The following is a 19660-nucleotide window of genomic DNA, read 5'->3' as shown; positions in this document are numbered from 1 at the left end:
AAGATATAACAATTGTAAATATTTATGCACCCAACATAGGAGCACCTCAATACATAAGGCAAATACTAACAGCCATAAAAGGAGAAATCGACAGTACACAATCATAGTAGGGGACTTTAACACCCCACTTTCACCAATGGACAGATCATCCAAAATGAAAATAAATAAGGAAACACAAGCTTTAAATGATACATTAAACAAGATGGACTTAATTGATATTTATAGGACATTCCATCCAAAAACAACAGAATACACATTTTTCTCAAGTGCTCATGGAACATTCTCCAGGATAGATCATATCTTGGGTCACAAATCAAGCCTTGGTAACTTTAAGAAAATTGAAATTGCATCAAGTATCTTTTCTGACCACAATGCTATGAGACTAGATATCAATTACAGGAAAAGAGCTGTAAAAAATGCAAACACATGGAGGTTAAACAATACACTACTTAATAACAAAGTGATCACTGAAGAAATCAAAGGGGAAATTAAAAAATACCTAGAAACAAATGACAATGGAGACACGACGACCCAAAACCTATGGGATGCAGCAAAAGCAGTTCTAAGAGGGAAGTTTATAGCAATACAATCCCACCTTAAGAAATAGGAAACATCTCGAATAAACAACCTAACCTTGCACCTAAAGCAATTAGAGAAAAGAGAACAAAAACATCCCAAAGTTAGCAGAAGGAAAGAAATCATAAAAATCAGATCAGAAATAAATGAAAAAGAAATGAAGGAAACGATAGCAAAGATCAATAAAACTAAAAGCTGGTTCTTTGAGAAGATAAACAAAATTGATAAACCATTAGCCAGACTCATCAAGAAAAAAAGGGAGAAGACTCAAATCAATAGAATTAGAAATGAAAAAGGAGAAGGAACAACTGACACTGCAGAAATACAAAAGATCATGAGAGATTACTACAAGCAACTCTATGCCAACAAAATGGACAACCTAGAAGATATGGACAAATTCTTAGAAATGCACAACCTGCCAAGACTGAATCAGGAAGAAATAGAAAATATGAACAAACCAATCACAAGCACTGAAATTGAAACTGTGATAAAAAATCTTCCAACAAACAAAAGCCCAGGACCAGATGGCTTCACAGGTGAATTCTATCAAGCATTTAGAGAAGAGCTAACACCTATCCTTCTCAAACTCTTCCAAAATATAGCAGAGGGAGGAACACTCCCAAACTCATTCTACGAGGCCACCATCACCTTGATACCAAAACCAGACAAGGATGTCATAAAGAAAGAAAACTACAGGCCAATATCACTGATGAACATAGATGCAAAAATCCTCAACAAAATACTAGCAAACAGAATCCAACAGCACATTAAAAGGATCATACACCATGATCAAGTGGGGTTTATTCCAGGAATGCAAGGATTCTTCAATATACGCAAATCAATCAACGTGATACACCATATTAACAAATTGAAGGAGAAAAACCATATGATCATCTCAATAGATGCAGAGAAAGCTTTCGACAAAATTCAACACCCATTTATGATAAAAACCCTCCAGAAAGCAGGCATAGAGGGAGCTTTCCTCAACATAATAAAGGCCATATATGACAAACCCACAGCCAGCATCGTCCTCAATGGTGAAAAACTGAAACCATTTCCACTAAGATCAGGAACAAGACAAGGTTGCCCACTCTCACCACTCTTATTCAACATAGTTTTGGAAGTTTTAGCCACAGCAATCAGAGAAGAAAAGGAAATAAAAGGAATCCAAATCGGAAAAGAAGAAGTAAAGCTGTCACTGTTTGCAGATGACATGATACTATACATAGAGAATCCTAAAGATGCTACCAGAAAACTAATAGAGCTAATCAATGAATTTGGTAAAGTTGCAGGATACAAAATTAATGCACAGAAATCTCTGGCATTCCTATATACTAATGATGAAAAATCTGAAAGTCAAATCAAGAAAACACTCCCATTTACCATTGCAACAAAAAGAATAAAATATCTAGGAATAAACCTACCTAAGGAGACAAAAGACCTGTATGCAGAAAATTATAAGACACTGATGAAAGAAATTAAAGATGATACAAATAGATGGAGAGATGTACCATGTTCTTGGATTGGAAGAATCAACATTGTGAAAATGACTCTACTACCCAAAGCAATCTACAGATTCAATGCAATCCCTATCAAACTACCACTAGCATTTTTCACAGAACTAGAGCAAAAAATTTCACAATTTGTATGGAAACACAAAAGACCCCGAATAGCCAAAGCAATCTTGAGAACGAAAAATGGAGCTGGAGGAATCAGGCTCCCTGACTTCAGACTATACTACAAAGCTACAGTAATCAAGACAGTATAGTACTGGCACAAAAACAGAAAGATAGATCAATGGAACAGGATAGAAAGCCCAGAGATAAACCCACGGACATATTGTCACCTTATCTTTGATAAAGGAGGCAGGAATGTACAGTGGAGAAAGGAGAGTCTCTTCAATAAGTGGTGCTGGGAAAACTGGATAGGGACATGTAAAAGTATGAGATTAGATCACTCCCTAACACCATACACAAAAATAAGCTCAAAATGGATTAAAGACCTAAATGTAAGGCCAGACACTATCAAACTCTTAGAGGAAAACATAGGCAGAACACTCTATGACATAAATCACAGCAAGATCCTTTTTGACCCACCTCCTAGAGAAATGGAAATAAAGACAAAAATAAACACATGGGACCTAATGAAACTTAAAAGCTTTTGCACAGCAAAGGAAACCATAAACAAGACCAAAAGACAACCCTCAGAATGGGAGAAAATATTTGCAAATGAAGCAACTGACAAAGGATTAATCTCCAAAATTTATAAGCAGCTCATGCAGCTCAATAACAAAAAAACAAACAACCCAATCCAAAAATGGGCAGAAGACCTAAATAGACATTTCTCCACAGAAGATATACAGACTGCCAACAAACACATGAAAGGATGCTCAACATCTTTGCTCATTAGAGAAATGCAAATCAAAACTACAATGAGATATCATCTCACACCAGTCAGAATGGCCATCATCAAAAAATCTAGAAACAATAAATGCTGGAGAGGGTGTGGAAAAAAAGGAACACTCTTGCACTGCTGGTGGGAATGTGAATTGGTACAGCCACTATGGAGAACGGTATGGAGGTTCCTTAAAAAACTACAAATAGAGCTACCATATGACCCAGCAATCCCACTACTGGGCATATACCCTGAGAAAACCATAATTCAAAGAGACATGTACCAAAATGTTCATAGCAGCCCTATTTACAATAGCCCGGAGATGGAAACAACCTAAGTGTCCATCATCAGATGAATGGGTAAAGAAGATGTGGCACATATATACAATGGAATATTACTCAGCCATAAAAAGAAATGAAATTGAGCTATTTGTAATGAGGTGGATGGACCTAGAGTCTGTCACACAGAGTGAAGTAAGTCAGAAAGAGAAAGACAAATACTGTATGCTGACACATATATATGGAATTTAAGAAAAAAAATGTCATGAAGAACATAGGGGTAAGATAGGAATAAAGACACAGACCTACTAGAGAATGGACTTGAGGATATGGGGAGGGGGAAGGGTAAGCTGGGACAAAGTGAAAGAGCGGCATGGACATATATACACTACCAAACGTAAGGTAGATAGCTAGTGGGAAGCAGCCGCATAGCACAGGGAGATCAGCTCGGTGCTTTGTGACCGCCTGGAGGGGTGGGATAGGGTGGGTGGGAGGGAGACACAAAAGGGAGGGGATATGGGAACATATGTATATGTATAACTGATTAAATTTGTTATTAAAAAAAAAAAAAAAAAAGAATCTGCCTGCCAGTGAAGGAGACATGGGTTCGATCCCTGGTCCGGGAAGATCCCACATGCCATGGAGCAACTGAGCCCGTTCCCCACAACTACTGAGCCTGCACATCTAGAGCCCGTGCCCTGCAACAAGAGAAGCCACTGAAATGAGAAGCCTGTGCACTGCAACGAAAGAGTAGCCCCCGCTTGCCACAACTAGGGAAAGCCCGCACACAGCAATGAAGACCAAATACAGCCAATAAATAAATAAATAAATGTAAAAAATTAAAAAATAAAAATTGTCAACTGTGGTAAAATAAAAGAAAACATACAAATGGCCAATAGGCATATGAAAAGGTGTTCAGCATCACTAATCATGAGGGAAATGCAAATCATATCCATGATGAGATATCACCTCATACCTATGAGGATAACTAGGATGAAAAAGAGGTAACAACTGTTGATGAGGGTGTGGAGAAAATGGAATCCTTGTACACTGTTGGTGAGAATGTAAATTGGTGCAGCCTTTATGGAAAACAGTAAGGAGCTTCCTCAAAAAATTAAAAATAGAACTACCACTTCTGGGTATAAATCTAAAGGAAATGAAGTCAGTATATCAAGGAGATATTTGCACTCCCATGTTCATTGCAGTTTATTCATGATAGCCTACATATGGAAACAACCTGAATGTCTATCAATGGATAAATGAATTTTTAGAAATATGGTTTATATATACAATGGAATATCATTCAGCCTTAAAAAAGAAGGAAACCCTGCCATTTGTAACAACATGGATAAACCTGCAGGACATTAGGCTAAGTGAACTATTCCAGACACAGAATTACAAATATTGCATGATCTCACTTATATGTGGAATCTGAAAAAGTCAAACTCATAGACGCAGGGAGTATAATGGTGGTTGCCAGGGGTTGGGAGGTGAGGGGGAATGCAGAGACGTTGATCAAAGTATACAAACCTTCTGTTTCAAAATAAATAAGTTCTGGAGACCTGTTATAGTTAGTAACACTATAGTTAATAACACTGTATTGTACACTTGAAATTTGTTAAGACAGTATATCTTAAGTGTTCTCAAAATTTAAAAAAATTAGTAACTAGGTGAGGTGGTGGAAGTGGTAATTAGCTTGACTGTGGTAGTCGCATATATTCATATATAAATTATTATGTTGTACACCTTAAATACATACATTTGTCAATTATACCTCAGTAAAGCTGGAAAAATGCAAAAAAACTTCAAGGTATAGTATGGAATATATAAATAGCTGCCTTTTTTTCAAGGAGTGAAAGGATAAGAATATTTATATTTGCAAGTCATATTTGCATAAAGATGCTATGGAATTATACACATGAAATTAATATAAGTGAATATTTAGAAAATGCAGGAAGAGTTAGGGAAGTGGGGTTGAGATAAGAATCCAGAACTCTCTAGCAGTAGTCAGTGATTTTTATTGTGTAAAATAAACACATAAAATGGATAAACTCTACCATGGAGCTCTGCTTTTGCAAACTAAGGCTATAAAGAGGACCAAGGGGGAAAGTGGTTCATGTTGCTTCCCCCAAATCATTTATTGCAGTAGTTACAGAAGATGGGTGAAGGCAGTTGGTTTTCAGATGGCACCAGGATTGGGTAGATGGTAGAAGAGATAGCCCAACAGCACAGAACTTATGTTTAATAAAGACAGCAGAAGCTTCCTAGAGTGGGAATGTGCTTTTAGAGACTGAGAAATACCTGGAAAGCCAATAAGGATATCATAAGTTAAGTGATAAGAAATACTTAAGAAAAATTCATAGTGTATCTTATCCTTTCATCCAAGTAGACCTTTCAGAGATAGTGAAGGTCTACTCTAGAAACCATAGTGACAGGAAGATATAAGTAGCTGGTTCTAACCATGATTAAGACTTTATCAATGGTGGAGGAGACAGATCAGAGGTTTCACGTTTTCCAACTAGAGAGAAGGTATCAGGACTTTGCAAGCCACATTAAGGTTTGTTTGTTTGTTTTCCTTAAGGAAACTAGCATTTTAGCTAATTCAACAGCAGAACTTCTAAGCATAAGGGTTTCCCTATCATACTGGGGTCTCTACTTGAGAAAATGATTTAATCTTTTAAATTTTATTTCACTTTAAGAAAGTACAGATCTCTGCATTTGGATAATTTCTCAAACCAAATTGGAAAACATTATAAGAAGGTTGTCTACAAACAGTATCAAGATGCATCCTTCACCAAACGCCTGGAGAATCCCGATATCAAAGAAGATGGGATCTTGGGCCCTATTATCAGAGCCCAGGTCAGAGACACACTTAAAGTAAGTAACAGAAATATAGAACCATGGAAGAAATTAAATAGTGAAAACAAGATTATAAGTACTGGTTATTTTTTTAATGTGTCCATATAATTTTAAATTAAAATGCAGCTTTAATTTTTATTTAGTATTTGCACTTATTGTAGCCTATCTCATAATACAAACAATCTGAGACAGTTTATCAAATTATAAAGGAATAAAACAAGGAGCCAATGTAATTGGGGTGAAGGATAATATGGAGACAAAGAAAATAAAGCCAAGGATAAGATAAGTATAATGAAACACATACCATATGCTCCTGTAATGTTGTCAACAAATTTTGTCCTAAGCTTTCTAGCAGCCAAAGTGAAAAGGGAACTAGGTCAGGGCAGGAGTCACAATAGTCATAAAAGAAGCACAGTTTCCCCTGCTACTGAGACTTAAGAGGAATTTCTCCCATGGATCCTTAAAAAAGAGCACGCTGTGTGATGTAGTAGATGGAATCCTTGATAAATTCCTACTGGTACCATAAATTTATAAATTTATAAAATAAATTTATAAATTTAAAGGTTACAAAGCTTTTTAAAATAATGTTTCTCATTATAGCTGAGAACATAACCCAACTGAATGAAAACAATTCATCAATGTGGTCTAGGTATGTAGTTCTCTGATGATTGGTCTCTGATGAAGGTAAATTTTGATATGTTTCAAGAACACTAAGTGTTCTTCAGACAGTTTTCCTTAAATGCTGTGTCACATCATCACCTTATCTTCTGATAAGAACTAGACGGCAGAGAATTGAAAGCTGCAATCTTTGGCAAGATTCTAGAATGCAGATAACCTGCAGATTAAGGATGATCCAGATGCTTTGGCAAGCAAGTAGAAGATAAGATTAAAATTCTCTTCTGAAGATTAAGCAGGCTAACTAGGACTCCTGTGTGCATAAAGCTCCTCCCTTCACCTCTTCATGGGAATGAACCAAGAGGATATCAACAGACAAGGCCAATTCTGTTCATTTAAAAAATAACAAAAGGGCAGAAAGCAGCCTTTCTCTGTTCTCTTTCCCTTCCCTCATTTCTGATCCCTTTTAGGTACTCTTAGAAAGTGGAAATATGCCTCATTGGCAATTCAGGATCTGGCTATTTTCTGTGCCCCATCAAGAAGATGACTTGATGACAGGGTTCTGGGGGATGTGGCAGGCTCGAGAAGGTGATCATGGTCTAAGAGAAGAGCAGGAGCAGGTTCAAAGGCAGATGTGGTCCAAGCTGAAAGGAGAGGGGACAGGGGATGGCGACCAACTTGGAGAGAGTGATATACTGTGAAGAAAATGTCACTTCTAAGGTTAGACTTCTTTTCCATTTTCCACCTTACTATGTGAGTGGAACTCTCTCAGATGCGTCTGTCAGGTGATGGGGAGAGGTTGCCACTCAGATAAACAACATTAGTTTGCATTGACATAAACACACACACACACACACTCACACACACACACGCTATCCCACAAGTAAATATGCAAAGCTAGCATCCTCTGTTCTCATGATGGACCTTAAATCCTGAAATAATGAATTTGAGTTAATTTTGTAGATCATGTTCAAAAATATGGCCAGCCGCAGCTACAGCATTTACCCTCATGGTGTGACCTTCTCTCCTTATGAAGATGAAGTCAACTCTTCCTCCACCTCAGGTTTGAACCTTTCACTTCTACTGAATGAAACTATTGACTTCTGAGATGTTGCCATGTTCCTCCTTGCCCAGCAGTATAACTTATACAGTCAGGTAGTATACGTATAGGGGTATCCTCAAAGTCACAACCAAACACTGCTCACTTCAGGGATTTTTTTACCCTAATGATTACAAACTATGGTGTCCTTGGTTAGTGCCATAAGTGGCCTCTAGTGGACGAATATGTAATAGCTACATGCTATCCAGAGTTCTATCAAGTGGAACTTAATATAAAAATAATATTCCTTTCCCAACATTGATTCTAACAAGAGCTCAATTATTTTAAATTATTCATTCATTTATTATTTACTTATTTGTTTATTTAATTTATTTCCATGAAATAATTTTGAAAATCGAAAACAATTTTGACTATATTTTCTTTCAGGCAGTAACACCATGATCAAAGCAGTTCAACCAGGGGAAACCTATACTTATAAGTGGAACATCCTAGAGTCTGATGAACCCATGGAAAATGATGCTCAGTGCTTAACAAGACCATACTACAGTAATGTGGACATCACAAGGGACATTGCCTCTGGGCTGATAGGGCTACTTCTAATTTGTAAGAGCAGATCCTTGGATAAGCGAGGCATACAGGTATTTTGTCCTTGAAGTAACCTTTCAGAAATTCCAGGAATTTCTTCTGACTGGAACAGATTAGTTCTCCTTGTTAAATAATGGGGCTTTTGCTTCTAGAGAACCAGAAAATATTAAGTAGTCCTCTTTAGTGTGAATGTAACAATGCTTATTCCTTTAGTTACTTTTTTGTCTTGTCTATTTCCATATGGACTTTCACTGGAAAAGGCAAGTCTACAGTGTGATACTGTATTTTGTATGCTTGTTTCAAATTCCAGATCTGTCCTGTGCTATGTGATGAGCAAGTCACTTAGTTTCTCTTAATTTCTTCCTTTCATCAAAAGGGTATTACCCCTCCTAAAAATTTTATAGGGTTGTTTCATGGCTCAATGAGATACCATCTGGTAAAAGTGTAAAGCTCTATACCAGTCCTCGTTATTTTTAGAGACCTGCAATAGGGAGAGAAAGGAGAGATACAGGCAGACATAGCTTGCAGACATAGTTTCTCATGAAGTTGAACCCAGACAATGGTCTATCTCTAGCAAGACCAATTTATACAGAAGAATGTGAACAAAGATATGGATCTTCTGACTTTATCTTCATTGAAGAATAAAAGCCTCATATCATTAACTTAAAATTCCCAATTAGGCTAAGCTATAATCAAAGAAGTCTCATCCCAAGGCATATAAAATAAATATATGCCTAGAAAATGCAGAAAGAGACATTTGGAAGACCCTAATTTATTGAGCTAGGAAAGGAAACAGTTAGGGAGAGATATAAAACTTTCCTATTCCCCCCTTCTTTTTTATCCTTTGCAACTATTTGGAGCACATCCAATCAATCATTCGAGTTGAAAGGTGATAACAGAGATAAACAGAATTACAGTTGCTACGTTGAAATGGGATTTATCTATTAGGATATTTTAGTCTCTGAATTTTCTGATCTGCTCTGTTTGCCTTGACATGCTACCTTTGGCTCTAACAAGGGCTTTGTACACAATGGGCTCTCACAGATGTCTGAATTTATGGCTTCATTGGACCCAAGACCTGTACCCCTTTGGTTTCTGAGAACTCAGGGTTGTAGTTAATCAATCTGCTAGGACGTTAATCACTGAACACAGCCCTTTTACCCTCCAGAGGGCAGCAGACATTGAGCAGCAGGCTGTGTTTGTTGTGTTTGATGAGAACAAGAGCTGGTACATTGAGGACAACATCTACAAGTTTTGTGAAAATCCTGAGAAGGTGAAACGTGATGACCCCAGGTTTTATGAGTCAAACATCATGAGCAGTAAGTCGGAGCACTCTTTTTGTCCATCAGTTTTTCACTCCTGTGGTTGAAGTGTGATTTTCCTAGAGGAAGACACATGGATTAGAATCCACTCACTCCTTACCCTCACTTCCAGTATAGGGATTTGGTGATGAAATTACTGGGTGATATTATAGAAATCTTTTTACAGCATGAGGTAAAAAGCTTGTTATTCTTAGAAGTCTTCTTGGTCTCCTGCTCCAAATGTGTGTGTGTGTGTGTGTGCATGCATGCACACGTGTGCATGTGCACTTGCTCTGAGCAGGTAAGAACAGGGTGTGGGATGGATGGTGAGGGAAGAGGCCTTGGTCAGAGGTATCTGGGGATTTTAGAATGGGTGCAAGGTGTATACTCTTTATGTCCAGGGCAGAAATATTAAGTAGTCCTCTTTAGCATGAATGTAACAATGCTTATTCCTTTAGTTACTTTTTTGTCTTGTCTATTTCTTATTTCTGCCAGGGCAGAAACAGGGTAAATAATCCAAAACTGGATTGTCAAATCAAACTAAGGCAAAATGCATATGGGGAGACATGAGTCTTGGAAAGTCAATCCATAAAGAAGTTTTAAGTACACAGTAAGAAGTTCAGAACAGAAAGAATTCCCTGAGCCAAGGTTCAGGCTTTTGCTACAGTTTTAAAGTCAGTGCCCAAAGCCACTGGCATGGGAAGTCTGGGAGAGATTTCACTGAGCCAGCTGGAAGCAAACTTCTCCACAATGGTCATCCTCCCCTTCCTCAGAGTTGAGAGTCACTATTATCACTTTCTCTGATAAGTAACCACAGATACGAGGATGGTTTCTCCATGGTCTGTTCATATAACTTCAGGCAACTAACAATTGGGGATTCTCAGAACTGGCAGGTGCCAGGAAAATAATTTGAAATAGGGAGTTAGCCTCAGCTTTCTGTACTTAATTTCATTTTGGCAATGTATCTGTCATAGTTCTAGACTAGTGCTGTCCGTTAGAAATTATATATGAGCCACGAATATAATTTAAAATTTTCTAATAGGCATATTAAAAATTAAAGAGAGATATATGAAATTTATTTAATAATGTTTAATTTAATATATCATAAACATTATCATTTCAACATATAATCAATATTAAAATTAATGAAATTTACTTTCTTACTAAATCATTGAAATCCAGTGTGTATTTTATACTCACAGCACATCTCAATCCAGATTACCCATATTTTGAGCGCCCAATAGTCACTGGTGGCTAGTGGCTACCAAATTAGTGCAGCTATAGACCATTTAGAAAAGCTTCCTGAATGAGGTACAAACTAAAAACACATTGTGTCAGCTATTCGATAAATATTTAAGTTCTCACTAGTTCTAGGCATTGTACTAAGATTAGGACTATAGTGGTAACCTAGGCAGACATGGACCCTGCCCTTATAGAAATCATATCTGTGATTTTATTACCATGCTTAGTATATAAGTAGACAATGATACTGACTAAAACTGTATCCCTTGGGAAGAGAATGAAAATGTCTGAACTTGATAGTTGAGTGCAAACTAGAGATTATATAAATGCTAAGACAGAGCAATTAAAATTGCAAAATGTGCTAAATATGCTTGATTTTTAGGGACATTACTTTGCATTCGATAACTAATGTGTTGAGGATACAGGGAGGGGGAAGGGTAAGCTGGGACAAAGTGAGAGAGTGGCATGGACATATATACACTACCAAACATAAAATAGATAGCTAGTGGGAAGCAGCCGCATAGCACAGGGAGATCAGCTCGGTGCCTTGTGACCGCCTGGAGGGGTGGGATAGGGAGGGTGGGAGGGAGGGAGACGAAAGAGGGAAGAGATATGGGAACATATGTATATGTATAACTGATTCACTTTGTTATAAAGCAGAAACTAACACACCATTGTAAAGCAATTATACTCCAATAAAGATGTTAAAAGAAAAAGAAAAAAATAACTAATGCGTCAAGAATCTGTATTTCTTATATTATGCTTTTTCTCCGGGTAAAATTACTCTAGACAAAATTCTAAGTTACCTTCGGAATATCTTTAAAAGCAGAACCTAGAGTACAAAATATTTAATATACACTTAACAAATGATTAAATAAATCAATGTGAATGAAAAGGCTTTGTCTTTATCCTGACATTTCTCCCTTGGCTAAAGGAGAATAAGCTCTCATTTGAAAAGTCTGAGTTTGATCTTCCAGTTACACGTTAGATTTGGTAAAGCTTATCTCAGATAATCACTGCTTACATGCAACCAAATTACCATTGGGATATTTACCGTAAGTATAGTTAGACACATTCCCTTTTGTTGGCATAGGCCTGATGTTTCAACAAATTTCACTCTTTCAGCTATCAATGGCTATGTGCCTGAGAGCATACCCATACTAGGATTCTGCTTTGATGACACCGTCCAGTGGCACTTCTGCAGTATGGGAACCCAGAATGACATTTTGACCATTCACTTCACTGGGCACTCATTCATCTATGGAAAGAAACATGAGGACACCTTGACCCTCTTCCCTATGCGTGGGGAATCTGTGACTGTCACAATGGATAATGTTGGTAAGAGCTTGGACACTTAAAGGGGACTCTCTGATCTACCCGGTCTGCTGCAGCTCTCCGGACTACCATGGTTCCTGGGCTTCTCTCTCTGATCCCTTGCAGGCTTTCTTTTCAGGACTACTCATGATTTCTATTGGGGGAATTAATTACTTAAATGGGTCCAGTCCTTTATGTGCGTTCCATTTATCCTTCTCTGGGCTAAGTGAGAAGTAAAGATACAACAGTAAAAAGATAAGGCATGACTTTGAGAAGAAAGCGTGAGCATTTAGCCACAAAAGAGCATTTCTTTTATCAAAATGCCTTTTTCAGCTTTATAAGACAGCCATCCCACCCTAGGGTTAGTGATCATCCAATATAGTGCCTTAGAGGCTGGCTTCAGAGACAGCAGTGTCATGGAAAGCACATGGGCTTTGGAATTCATCAGACCTGGGTTCAAATCCTGCTTTGCCACTTGATATCGGTGTAGCCTTGGACAAATTACTCCACCTCACTAGGCCTCAGTTTATTCATCTGAAAAACAGAATAATAATAACTTACAGAGTTGCTTTGACCATTAATTGTTATATGTGCCAAGTGCCTAGGACTCAGTAGACAATCAACATGTGGTAACTATTGAAGACTTTCCAGGAAATCTTCAGTGTGCCAGCAAATCATACCATTTCAAAGAAACTCAAAACTGCCCTAGGCCCACCTGAATTATTTATTACTTAGAAACATCTATATGTCTCTTATTTGTGGGGGTAAACATCATCATCTTCCCCCTAACTCCAGCTCTCTAACAAAATGTGCAACTCACAAGATGCTTATGATATTCAAAGTCCATTTCATTCTTGATTCATCCCTTTAAAAATATATTCTAAAATAGTGACTCTCAAACTATCTGTGCTGAAAGTTTTTTTCTCCCTAATTTTCACTGACCAATACTTTGGGTCTATATTCTGTTAAATGAGATAAGTATGCTGATCACATGATTGGATGCCATAGAAATGTCAAATTACTAAAAGGTTTCCTATACACTTTACTCTTGATTTCTTTCCTTATGTCACTGTGGAACAGTAACCAACAGTTCACAGATCAGTTGTGGTCCATAGACCACAGTATCCCTGATGAAAGTTCACTGGAAATTATCTGCCACAATGGACCATAGGGTTTTTATACCTTTTTCTGTACTCAGAGCTCTCTGTTCTCTCTGTCTCTATTTTGTAGGAACTTGGATGTTAACTACCATGAATTCCAATCCAAGAAGCAAAAAACTGTGGCTGAGATTCAGGGATGTTAAGTGTATCCGGGATTATGATGATGACTTATATGAGATTACATACGAACTTTCAGGATCTACATCCCTAACTACGAGGAAAACGCGTGATTCTTCAGAAATCAAAGATAAAAATAATGATGCTGACTATGATTACCAGAACAAACTGGCTTTATCATTAGGAATCAGGTCATTCAGAAATTCATCATCAAATCAGGAGGAAGATGAGTTCAATCTTACCGCCCTGGCTCTGGAGAACAACTCTGAATTCATTCCTCCAAGTACCAACAGAACTGTTGGTTCAAATTCTTCTTCCCCAGGTAACATTAGCAGGCTTACTGCCAATAACTTTTCACAACTTCTGAAAATTTTTCCTCACCCAGAAGCCACCACAGCTGGTCCCCCGCTAGGACACACCAGCTTAGACAAGAACTCAGTTCTCAACCCACCCACAGCAGAGCATTCCAGCCCTTATTCTGAAGACCCTATAGAAGATCCTCTATACTCAGATGTCACAGGGATAAGCCTGCTTCCATTTGGTACAGAAGAATTCAGAAATCAAGAACGTGCTAAACGTAAAAGATTCAAGGCAGGAAGAGGCCGAGCAGCAAAGCATAGGTTCTCCCAGATGGAATTCCCAGCACATAAAACTGGTAGACATTTCAGCCATGGCAACTCTTCTTCTTCCAGAATACGGCCCTGGGAGAACCTTCCCAGTGATCTGTTACTCTTACAACAAAAGGATCCATCTAAGATTCTGAATGGGGAATGGCATTTGGTTTCTGAGAAAGGCAGTTATGAAATAATCCAAGATACTGATACTGATGAAGATAAGCTGCCAAACAGCCCCCAAAATGACTCAAGGACTTGGGGAGAAAACATCCCTTTTAAAAACAAGCATGGAAAGCAGAGTGGCCACCCAACGTTTTTTGTAACTAGACATAAACCTCTACAAGGAAGACAAGATGGAGGAAATAGTAGATTGAAGAAAGGCCCGTTTTTAATTAGGACACGAAGAAAGAAAAAGGAAGAGAAGCCTGCACACCATGTTCCTCTATCTCCAAGGAGTTTTCACCCTCTGAGAGTAGAGGCCAACACCCTATTTTCAGACAGGAGACATAATCATTCATTGTTACTCCACACATCCAGTGAAACATCTCTTCCCGCAGACCTCAATCAGACATTCCCCTCCATGAAACTTAGCCTCATAGCCTCACTTCCTGATGGTGATCAAAACCCCCCAAATGACACCAGTCAGACAAGCTCCCCTCCAGATCTTTATCAGACAGTGAGCCCAGAGGAACACTATCAAACATTCCCTATTCAAGACTCTGATCCAATGCACTCCACTACAGTCCCCAGTCACAGATCTCCTCCTCCAGAGCCCAGCCAGATACCCGACTATGACCTAAGAAACAAGGCCTTCCCTACTGATGTTAGTCAAACATTCCCTTCCTTGGAACTTGAAGTCTGGCAGACAACCACCTCCCTAGACCTCAGTCAGCCATCCCTCTATCCAGATCTCAGCCAGACCACCCTTTCTCCAGACCCTGGACAGGAGACTCTCTCTCCAGACCTCAGCCAGACAACACTTTCCCCAGACCTTAGCCAGGAGACTCTCTCTCCAGACCTCAGCCAGACAACACTTTCCCCATATCTTAGCCAGGAGACTCTCTCTCCAGACCTCAGCCCGATGGCCCTTTCCCCAGACCTTGGCCAGGAGACTCTCTCTCCAGACCTCAGCCAGACAACGCTTTCCCCAGACCTCAGCCAGGAGACTCTCTCTACAGACCCTGACCAGATGGCTCTTTCCCCAGACCTTGGCCAGGAGACTGTCTCTCCAGACCTCAGCCAGACAACACTTTCCCCAGACCTCAGCCAGGAGACTCCCTCTATAGACCTTGACCAGATGGCTCTTTCCCCAGACCTTAGCCAGGAGACTCTCTCTCCAGACCTCAGCCAGACAACGCTTTCCCCAGACCTTAGCCAGGAGATTCTCTCTCCAGACCTCAGCCAGACAACGCTTTCCCCAGATCTTAGCCAGGAGACTCTCTCTCCAGACCTCAGCCTGATGGCCCTTTCCCCAGACGTTGGCCAGGAGACTCTCTGTCCAGACCTCAGCCAGACAACGCTTTCCCCAGACCTCAGCCAGGCTCTCTCTCCAGACATCAGCCAGACAGTTCTTTCCCCAGACCTCAGCCAGGAGATTCTCTCTCCAGACCTCAGCCAGACAACCCTTTCTCCAGACCTTGGCCAGACAACACTTTCCCCAGACCTTGGCCAGACAACTCTTCCCCCAAACCTCAGTCAGATGCCACTTTCCCCAGACCTCAACCAGGCAACTGTCTCTCCAGACATCAGTCAGACATCCCTTCCTCTTGATCTCAGGCAGACATCACCTCCTCTAGATCTCGATCAGACATCCCACACTTCTGAATCTAGTCAGTCATTGCCTCTCCCAGAATTTGGTCAGACTTTGCCTTATGCAGATCTTGGTCAGATGCCATCTCCTCCACCACACTCTCCACTAAATAACACTTTTATACCAAGAGAATTTAACCCACTGGTCGTAGTAGGCCTCAGTAGAGATGATGGAGATTACGTTGAAATTATTCCAAGGCAGAAGGAAGAGAGCAGTGAAGAAGACTATGGTGAATTTGATTTTGTGGCCTATGATGACCCTTACCAAACTGATCTTAGGACAGACATCAACTCCTCCAGAAATCCTGACAACATTGCAGCATGGTACCTTCGCAGCAACAATGGAAACAGAAAAAATTATTACATTGCTGCTGAAGAACTATCCTGGGATTATTCAAAATTTGCACAAAGGTTTGGCCAGTTCTCTCCTTTTATATTCTCACTTTTCCACTACTGCTAAAAAAAGTAATTACAGCAGTCTAAGGAGATGATTCTGGGCAAATTATACTAAGTGTAACTTATACTAAGTATCATTTAGTTTCCCTATTGCAACTTGGCCTATACTGTTTCCTTTAATTCCAAGATTAGCTTCTCTACTTTAGGTGACATCTGGACAATATAAGAGCGATCACTCTAAGAAGTCTATGATATTTTGTAGTTAAATTAGCCCCCTCCTCTCTCTTCTTTTCTCATCACACATGTTCCTACCTCCCCTACTTGCTCCAATGCAGAGCCCAACCTATCCATAGCTACAGGCTAATCAATATGATTTCATTGAAGTTGGCTTCAAATCCAAATTTGTGATGTAGAATCTCCTTTTGCAATTACTTATTTAACAAAGACATTTTAAATTGTTTACTGATCGATATAAAGTATATAGCATCTTGGTGAAGATTAATTCAAATTCCATAAGATTCCAGTAGCAGAGGCCAAGGGTATAAAGTAGCTTAGAAACAAAAAGCAAGTTTATACCCTCAACTGAGCCATTCATTACATAATGATTTATCTTGATTTAAACTTTTGTTTTAACTTGGTTTATAGACTCACACAGTCAATAACTCTTTAATGAGTACTTATTCTCTCCTAGGCATTGTGCTAAGTGCTGAGACTATAAAAGAGAATATAAACACAGGACTCCTGCCCTGACGGAACTTATGTCTAGTTGGGCAGGAAGATATGAACCAAGTGCTCACATAAATAAGTGTAAAAATTAACCATGATAAAGACCAATAAGGAAAGGTGATATATGGAGATATGAGAACTGGGGAGCCTGGCTCTGGAGAAGCGGCATTTGAGCTGAGATCTGAAGATGAACAGGAGGTAGAGAGGGCAGAGCATTCTAGACAGAGAGAACAGCATGATGAAGGCCCTGAGGAAGGAGGAAGTCCTGAAGCTGAAGACCTGTAGCTGGAACTCAAGAAGAGGGTGGGTGCTAGGAAAGTGTTTGGCTAGCTCTGCAGAGATCAGATGCCACTAGGCTTTGTGAGCCCTGGGAAGAATTTTGATGTTTTTCAAAGAGCAATGAGAAACCCTTCAAAAGCTTTAAGCCATTCCTAGTTTACTGGAATATGTCAGTTCCTTTCCCGAACCTTGTTACTTGCAGTCTTTTTAATGAAGGAGTTACACGAAGTGGCCCCCAAGATCTGCTGCAGCTCTAATATTTTAGGGTTCCAGCCACTCTTCAACCATAGAGTTGAATGAGTTGATGCAATTTTGTAAGTGGCCTGACTTACAACAGAGAGTTTTTAAGGGAGCCACATGCATTTTTAAAAGATAATTTTTAATTTAATTTTGCTCAAGTGTGGAAAGCCATATTGGTCTGGGTTCTATATTCTGGGATGACAATATAGAGAAAGGGGGACAAGAAGCAACTACAGATCCTCAGGGATATCATGGGGACCATGTGTAAAGTGTCCAAATATAGCCCACAGCTTTTACAAAAGCTAACTGTTACACTACTAAAGTTAAAACCAAAGTGCTACTAGAGTAAACAAACACAATGCATGGCGTGACTTACAGAAGTTATTTCATTAATCTGATGCCTGACATTTCCATATTAGAATTCTGTTAGTTTAAGAGACTTTCTCCCTTGACTTCCTATTTAGATGTAGTACCCATTACTATATGAGAATAAATAGTTTATCTAGGGATTTCTAAGCAAGTTACTGAGGGAATAAGGTTTTCCAGAGTGTAAAGGGATGGAACTAGTTCCTTCAAAATCCTATGTCCCATTCCAGATATGCAACCCATTTTTATGGCAAAATTGTTTTGCTCCTCCCCATGTGTTCTGTGAGACTGTATGTTATGTTTAGAGTCTGGAAGAATGGGGTTAATCCGGTAGACAGGCTAGAAGGAAGGCAGAATGGGATTCTCTGTGGATGGCTCATGTTGTGTAGCAAATACTGTGAGACTGAGGGATGAGCTTTTGGCCTGTTTCCCAGACTCCTGGGAAATTTAAGAGTCAGTAGGAAAATATGATGTGCTCTAGCTCCAGACTGAGCTGGTGAACTACATGAGGAATACTATGATTTAGCAAAAGCAAATGTGGGAAGAGTGGCTACTTTCAGAGTATAAAACACTCATCCATCCAGTGACCTTTACAGGGGTGGCCCTCTAAATCAACCGATTCTTATCATCTGTCTGTCCTGGCACTGTCCCATCACATGGCTTTGTCTGCTTTTGATATTAAAATCTGCTATGTTAATATATGATTATATTTATCATTCATTAATACATTAAATAAATATCTGCTTACTATGTGCCAGATAACTTGCTAGGCACTAGAAATAAAAATTATAAGCAAACTAGGCACAATCCCTAACCTCACGGGGCTTTCACTCTAGTGGTAGAGTCAGATATTAATAGATAATCTCATGAATAAATGATATATAATTTACTATATATACTATAGAAATATTATAAGAATACTACAGGGATTTACTATATATACTATAGTAATAGTATAGAAATGTAAGGAATGCTAGAGATTTGACCCAGTCTGAAGGATCATAGGAGGAGATACCAAGAAATGATGTATGAGCTGGGAATTGAAGGATATTTACTGGCTTGTGGTTTTAGTTATTTATATTTTAATTCATTTGTTCATCAAATATTTATCAAATATCTTCTCTATATACTATATTCAGAAACAGAGATAATTTCCTAAATTCTTGAATGGTCTTTAACTTGTTCTTTTAAACAAATGCTATTGGTATCATTTCAGTGAAGACACTGATGATGTTTCAAAGGACACCATATACAAGAAAGTAGTTTTTCGAAAGTACCTTGATAGCACTTTTAACAAGCTTGATCCTCGGGGAGAGTATGAAGAGCATCTTGGCATACTTGGTCCTATCATTAGAGCTGAAGTGGATGATGTTATCCAAGTAAGTCATCTTTTGATCATTGTTAAGATCATCAGAGGAATTTCCACAAGCACCAGAGGGTTGTAGAGATGAAAGTGGCAAGAGAGCTATGGTGGCTTATTTACTTTTCAAAATTAACAAATAACTACATTTCTTTTCAAAGACTGCTTACCAAGTAACTTGTCACTCTTCAAGGAAAAAAAAAAAAGATCTCATAATTTTATTTCTCCTTCTGCTAAGCTCCTGTTCATTCTATACGGGCCAATTCCATTTCTCCTAAGAAACTTTCTTTAATTCCCCCAACCTCTCCTAAACATTCAACTGAATTGCTTCTCCCAGGCATTCCCACCTAATCCCATTCATACTTTGTT

General features: G+C 38.9%; 1 protein-coding gene across 2 annotated transcripts in view; it reads left to right on the top strand.

Annotated features, from left to right (window-relative positions):
- The window catches only part of F5 (coagulation factor V), an 89895-nt gene that overhangs the window by 51668 nt on the left and 18567 nt on the right, over positions 1–19660 (top strand). For both annotated transcript variants that reach the window (XM_081224617.1, XM_081224618.1), the window contains exons 8-14: positions 5948–6125; positions 7686–7785; positions 8209–8420; positions 9536–9686; positions 12036–12248; positions 13455–16335; positions 19148–19310. In XM_081224617.1, coding sequence (XP_081080743.1) covers positions 5948–6125; positions 7686–7785; positions 8209–8420; positions 9536–9686; positions 12036–12248; positions 13455–16335; positions 19148–19310 — 3898 coding nt within the window. The remainder of the gene's footprint in view (positions 1–5947; positions 6126–7685; positions 7786–8208; positions 8421–9535; positions 9687–12035; positions 12249–13454; positions 16336–19147; positions 19311–19660) is intronic.

The sequence above is a fragment of the Mesoplodon bidens genome (genome assembly GCF_964165515.1).
Source record: "Mesoplodon bidens genome assembly, chromosome: 2".
Lineage (NCBI taxonomy): Eukaryota > Metazoa > Chordata > Mammalia > Artiodactyla > Ziphiidae > Mesoplodon > Mesoplodon bidens.
The sequence above is the reverse complement of the archived record's forward strand: the minus strand, read 5'-3'. Positions and strand labels throughout refer to the sequence as shown.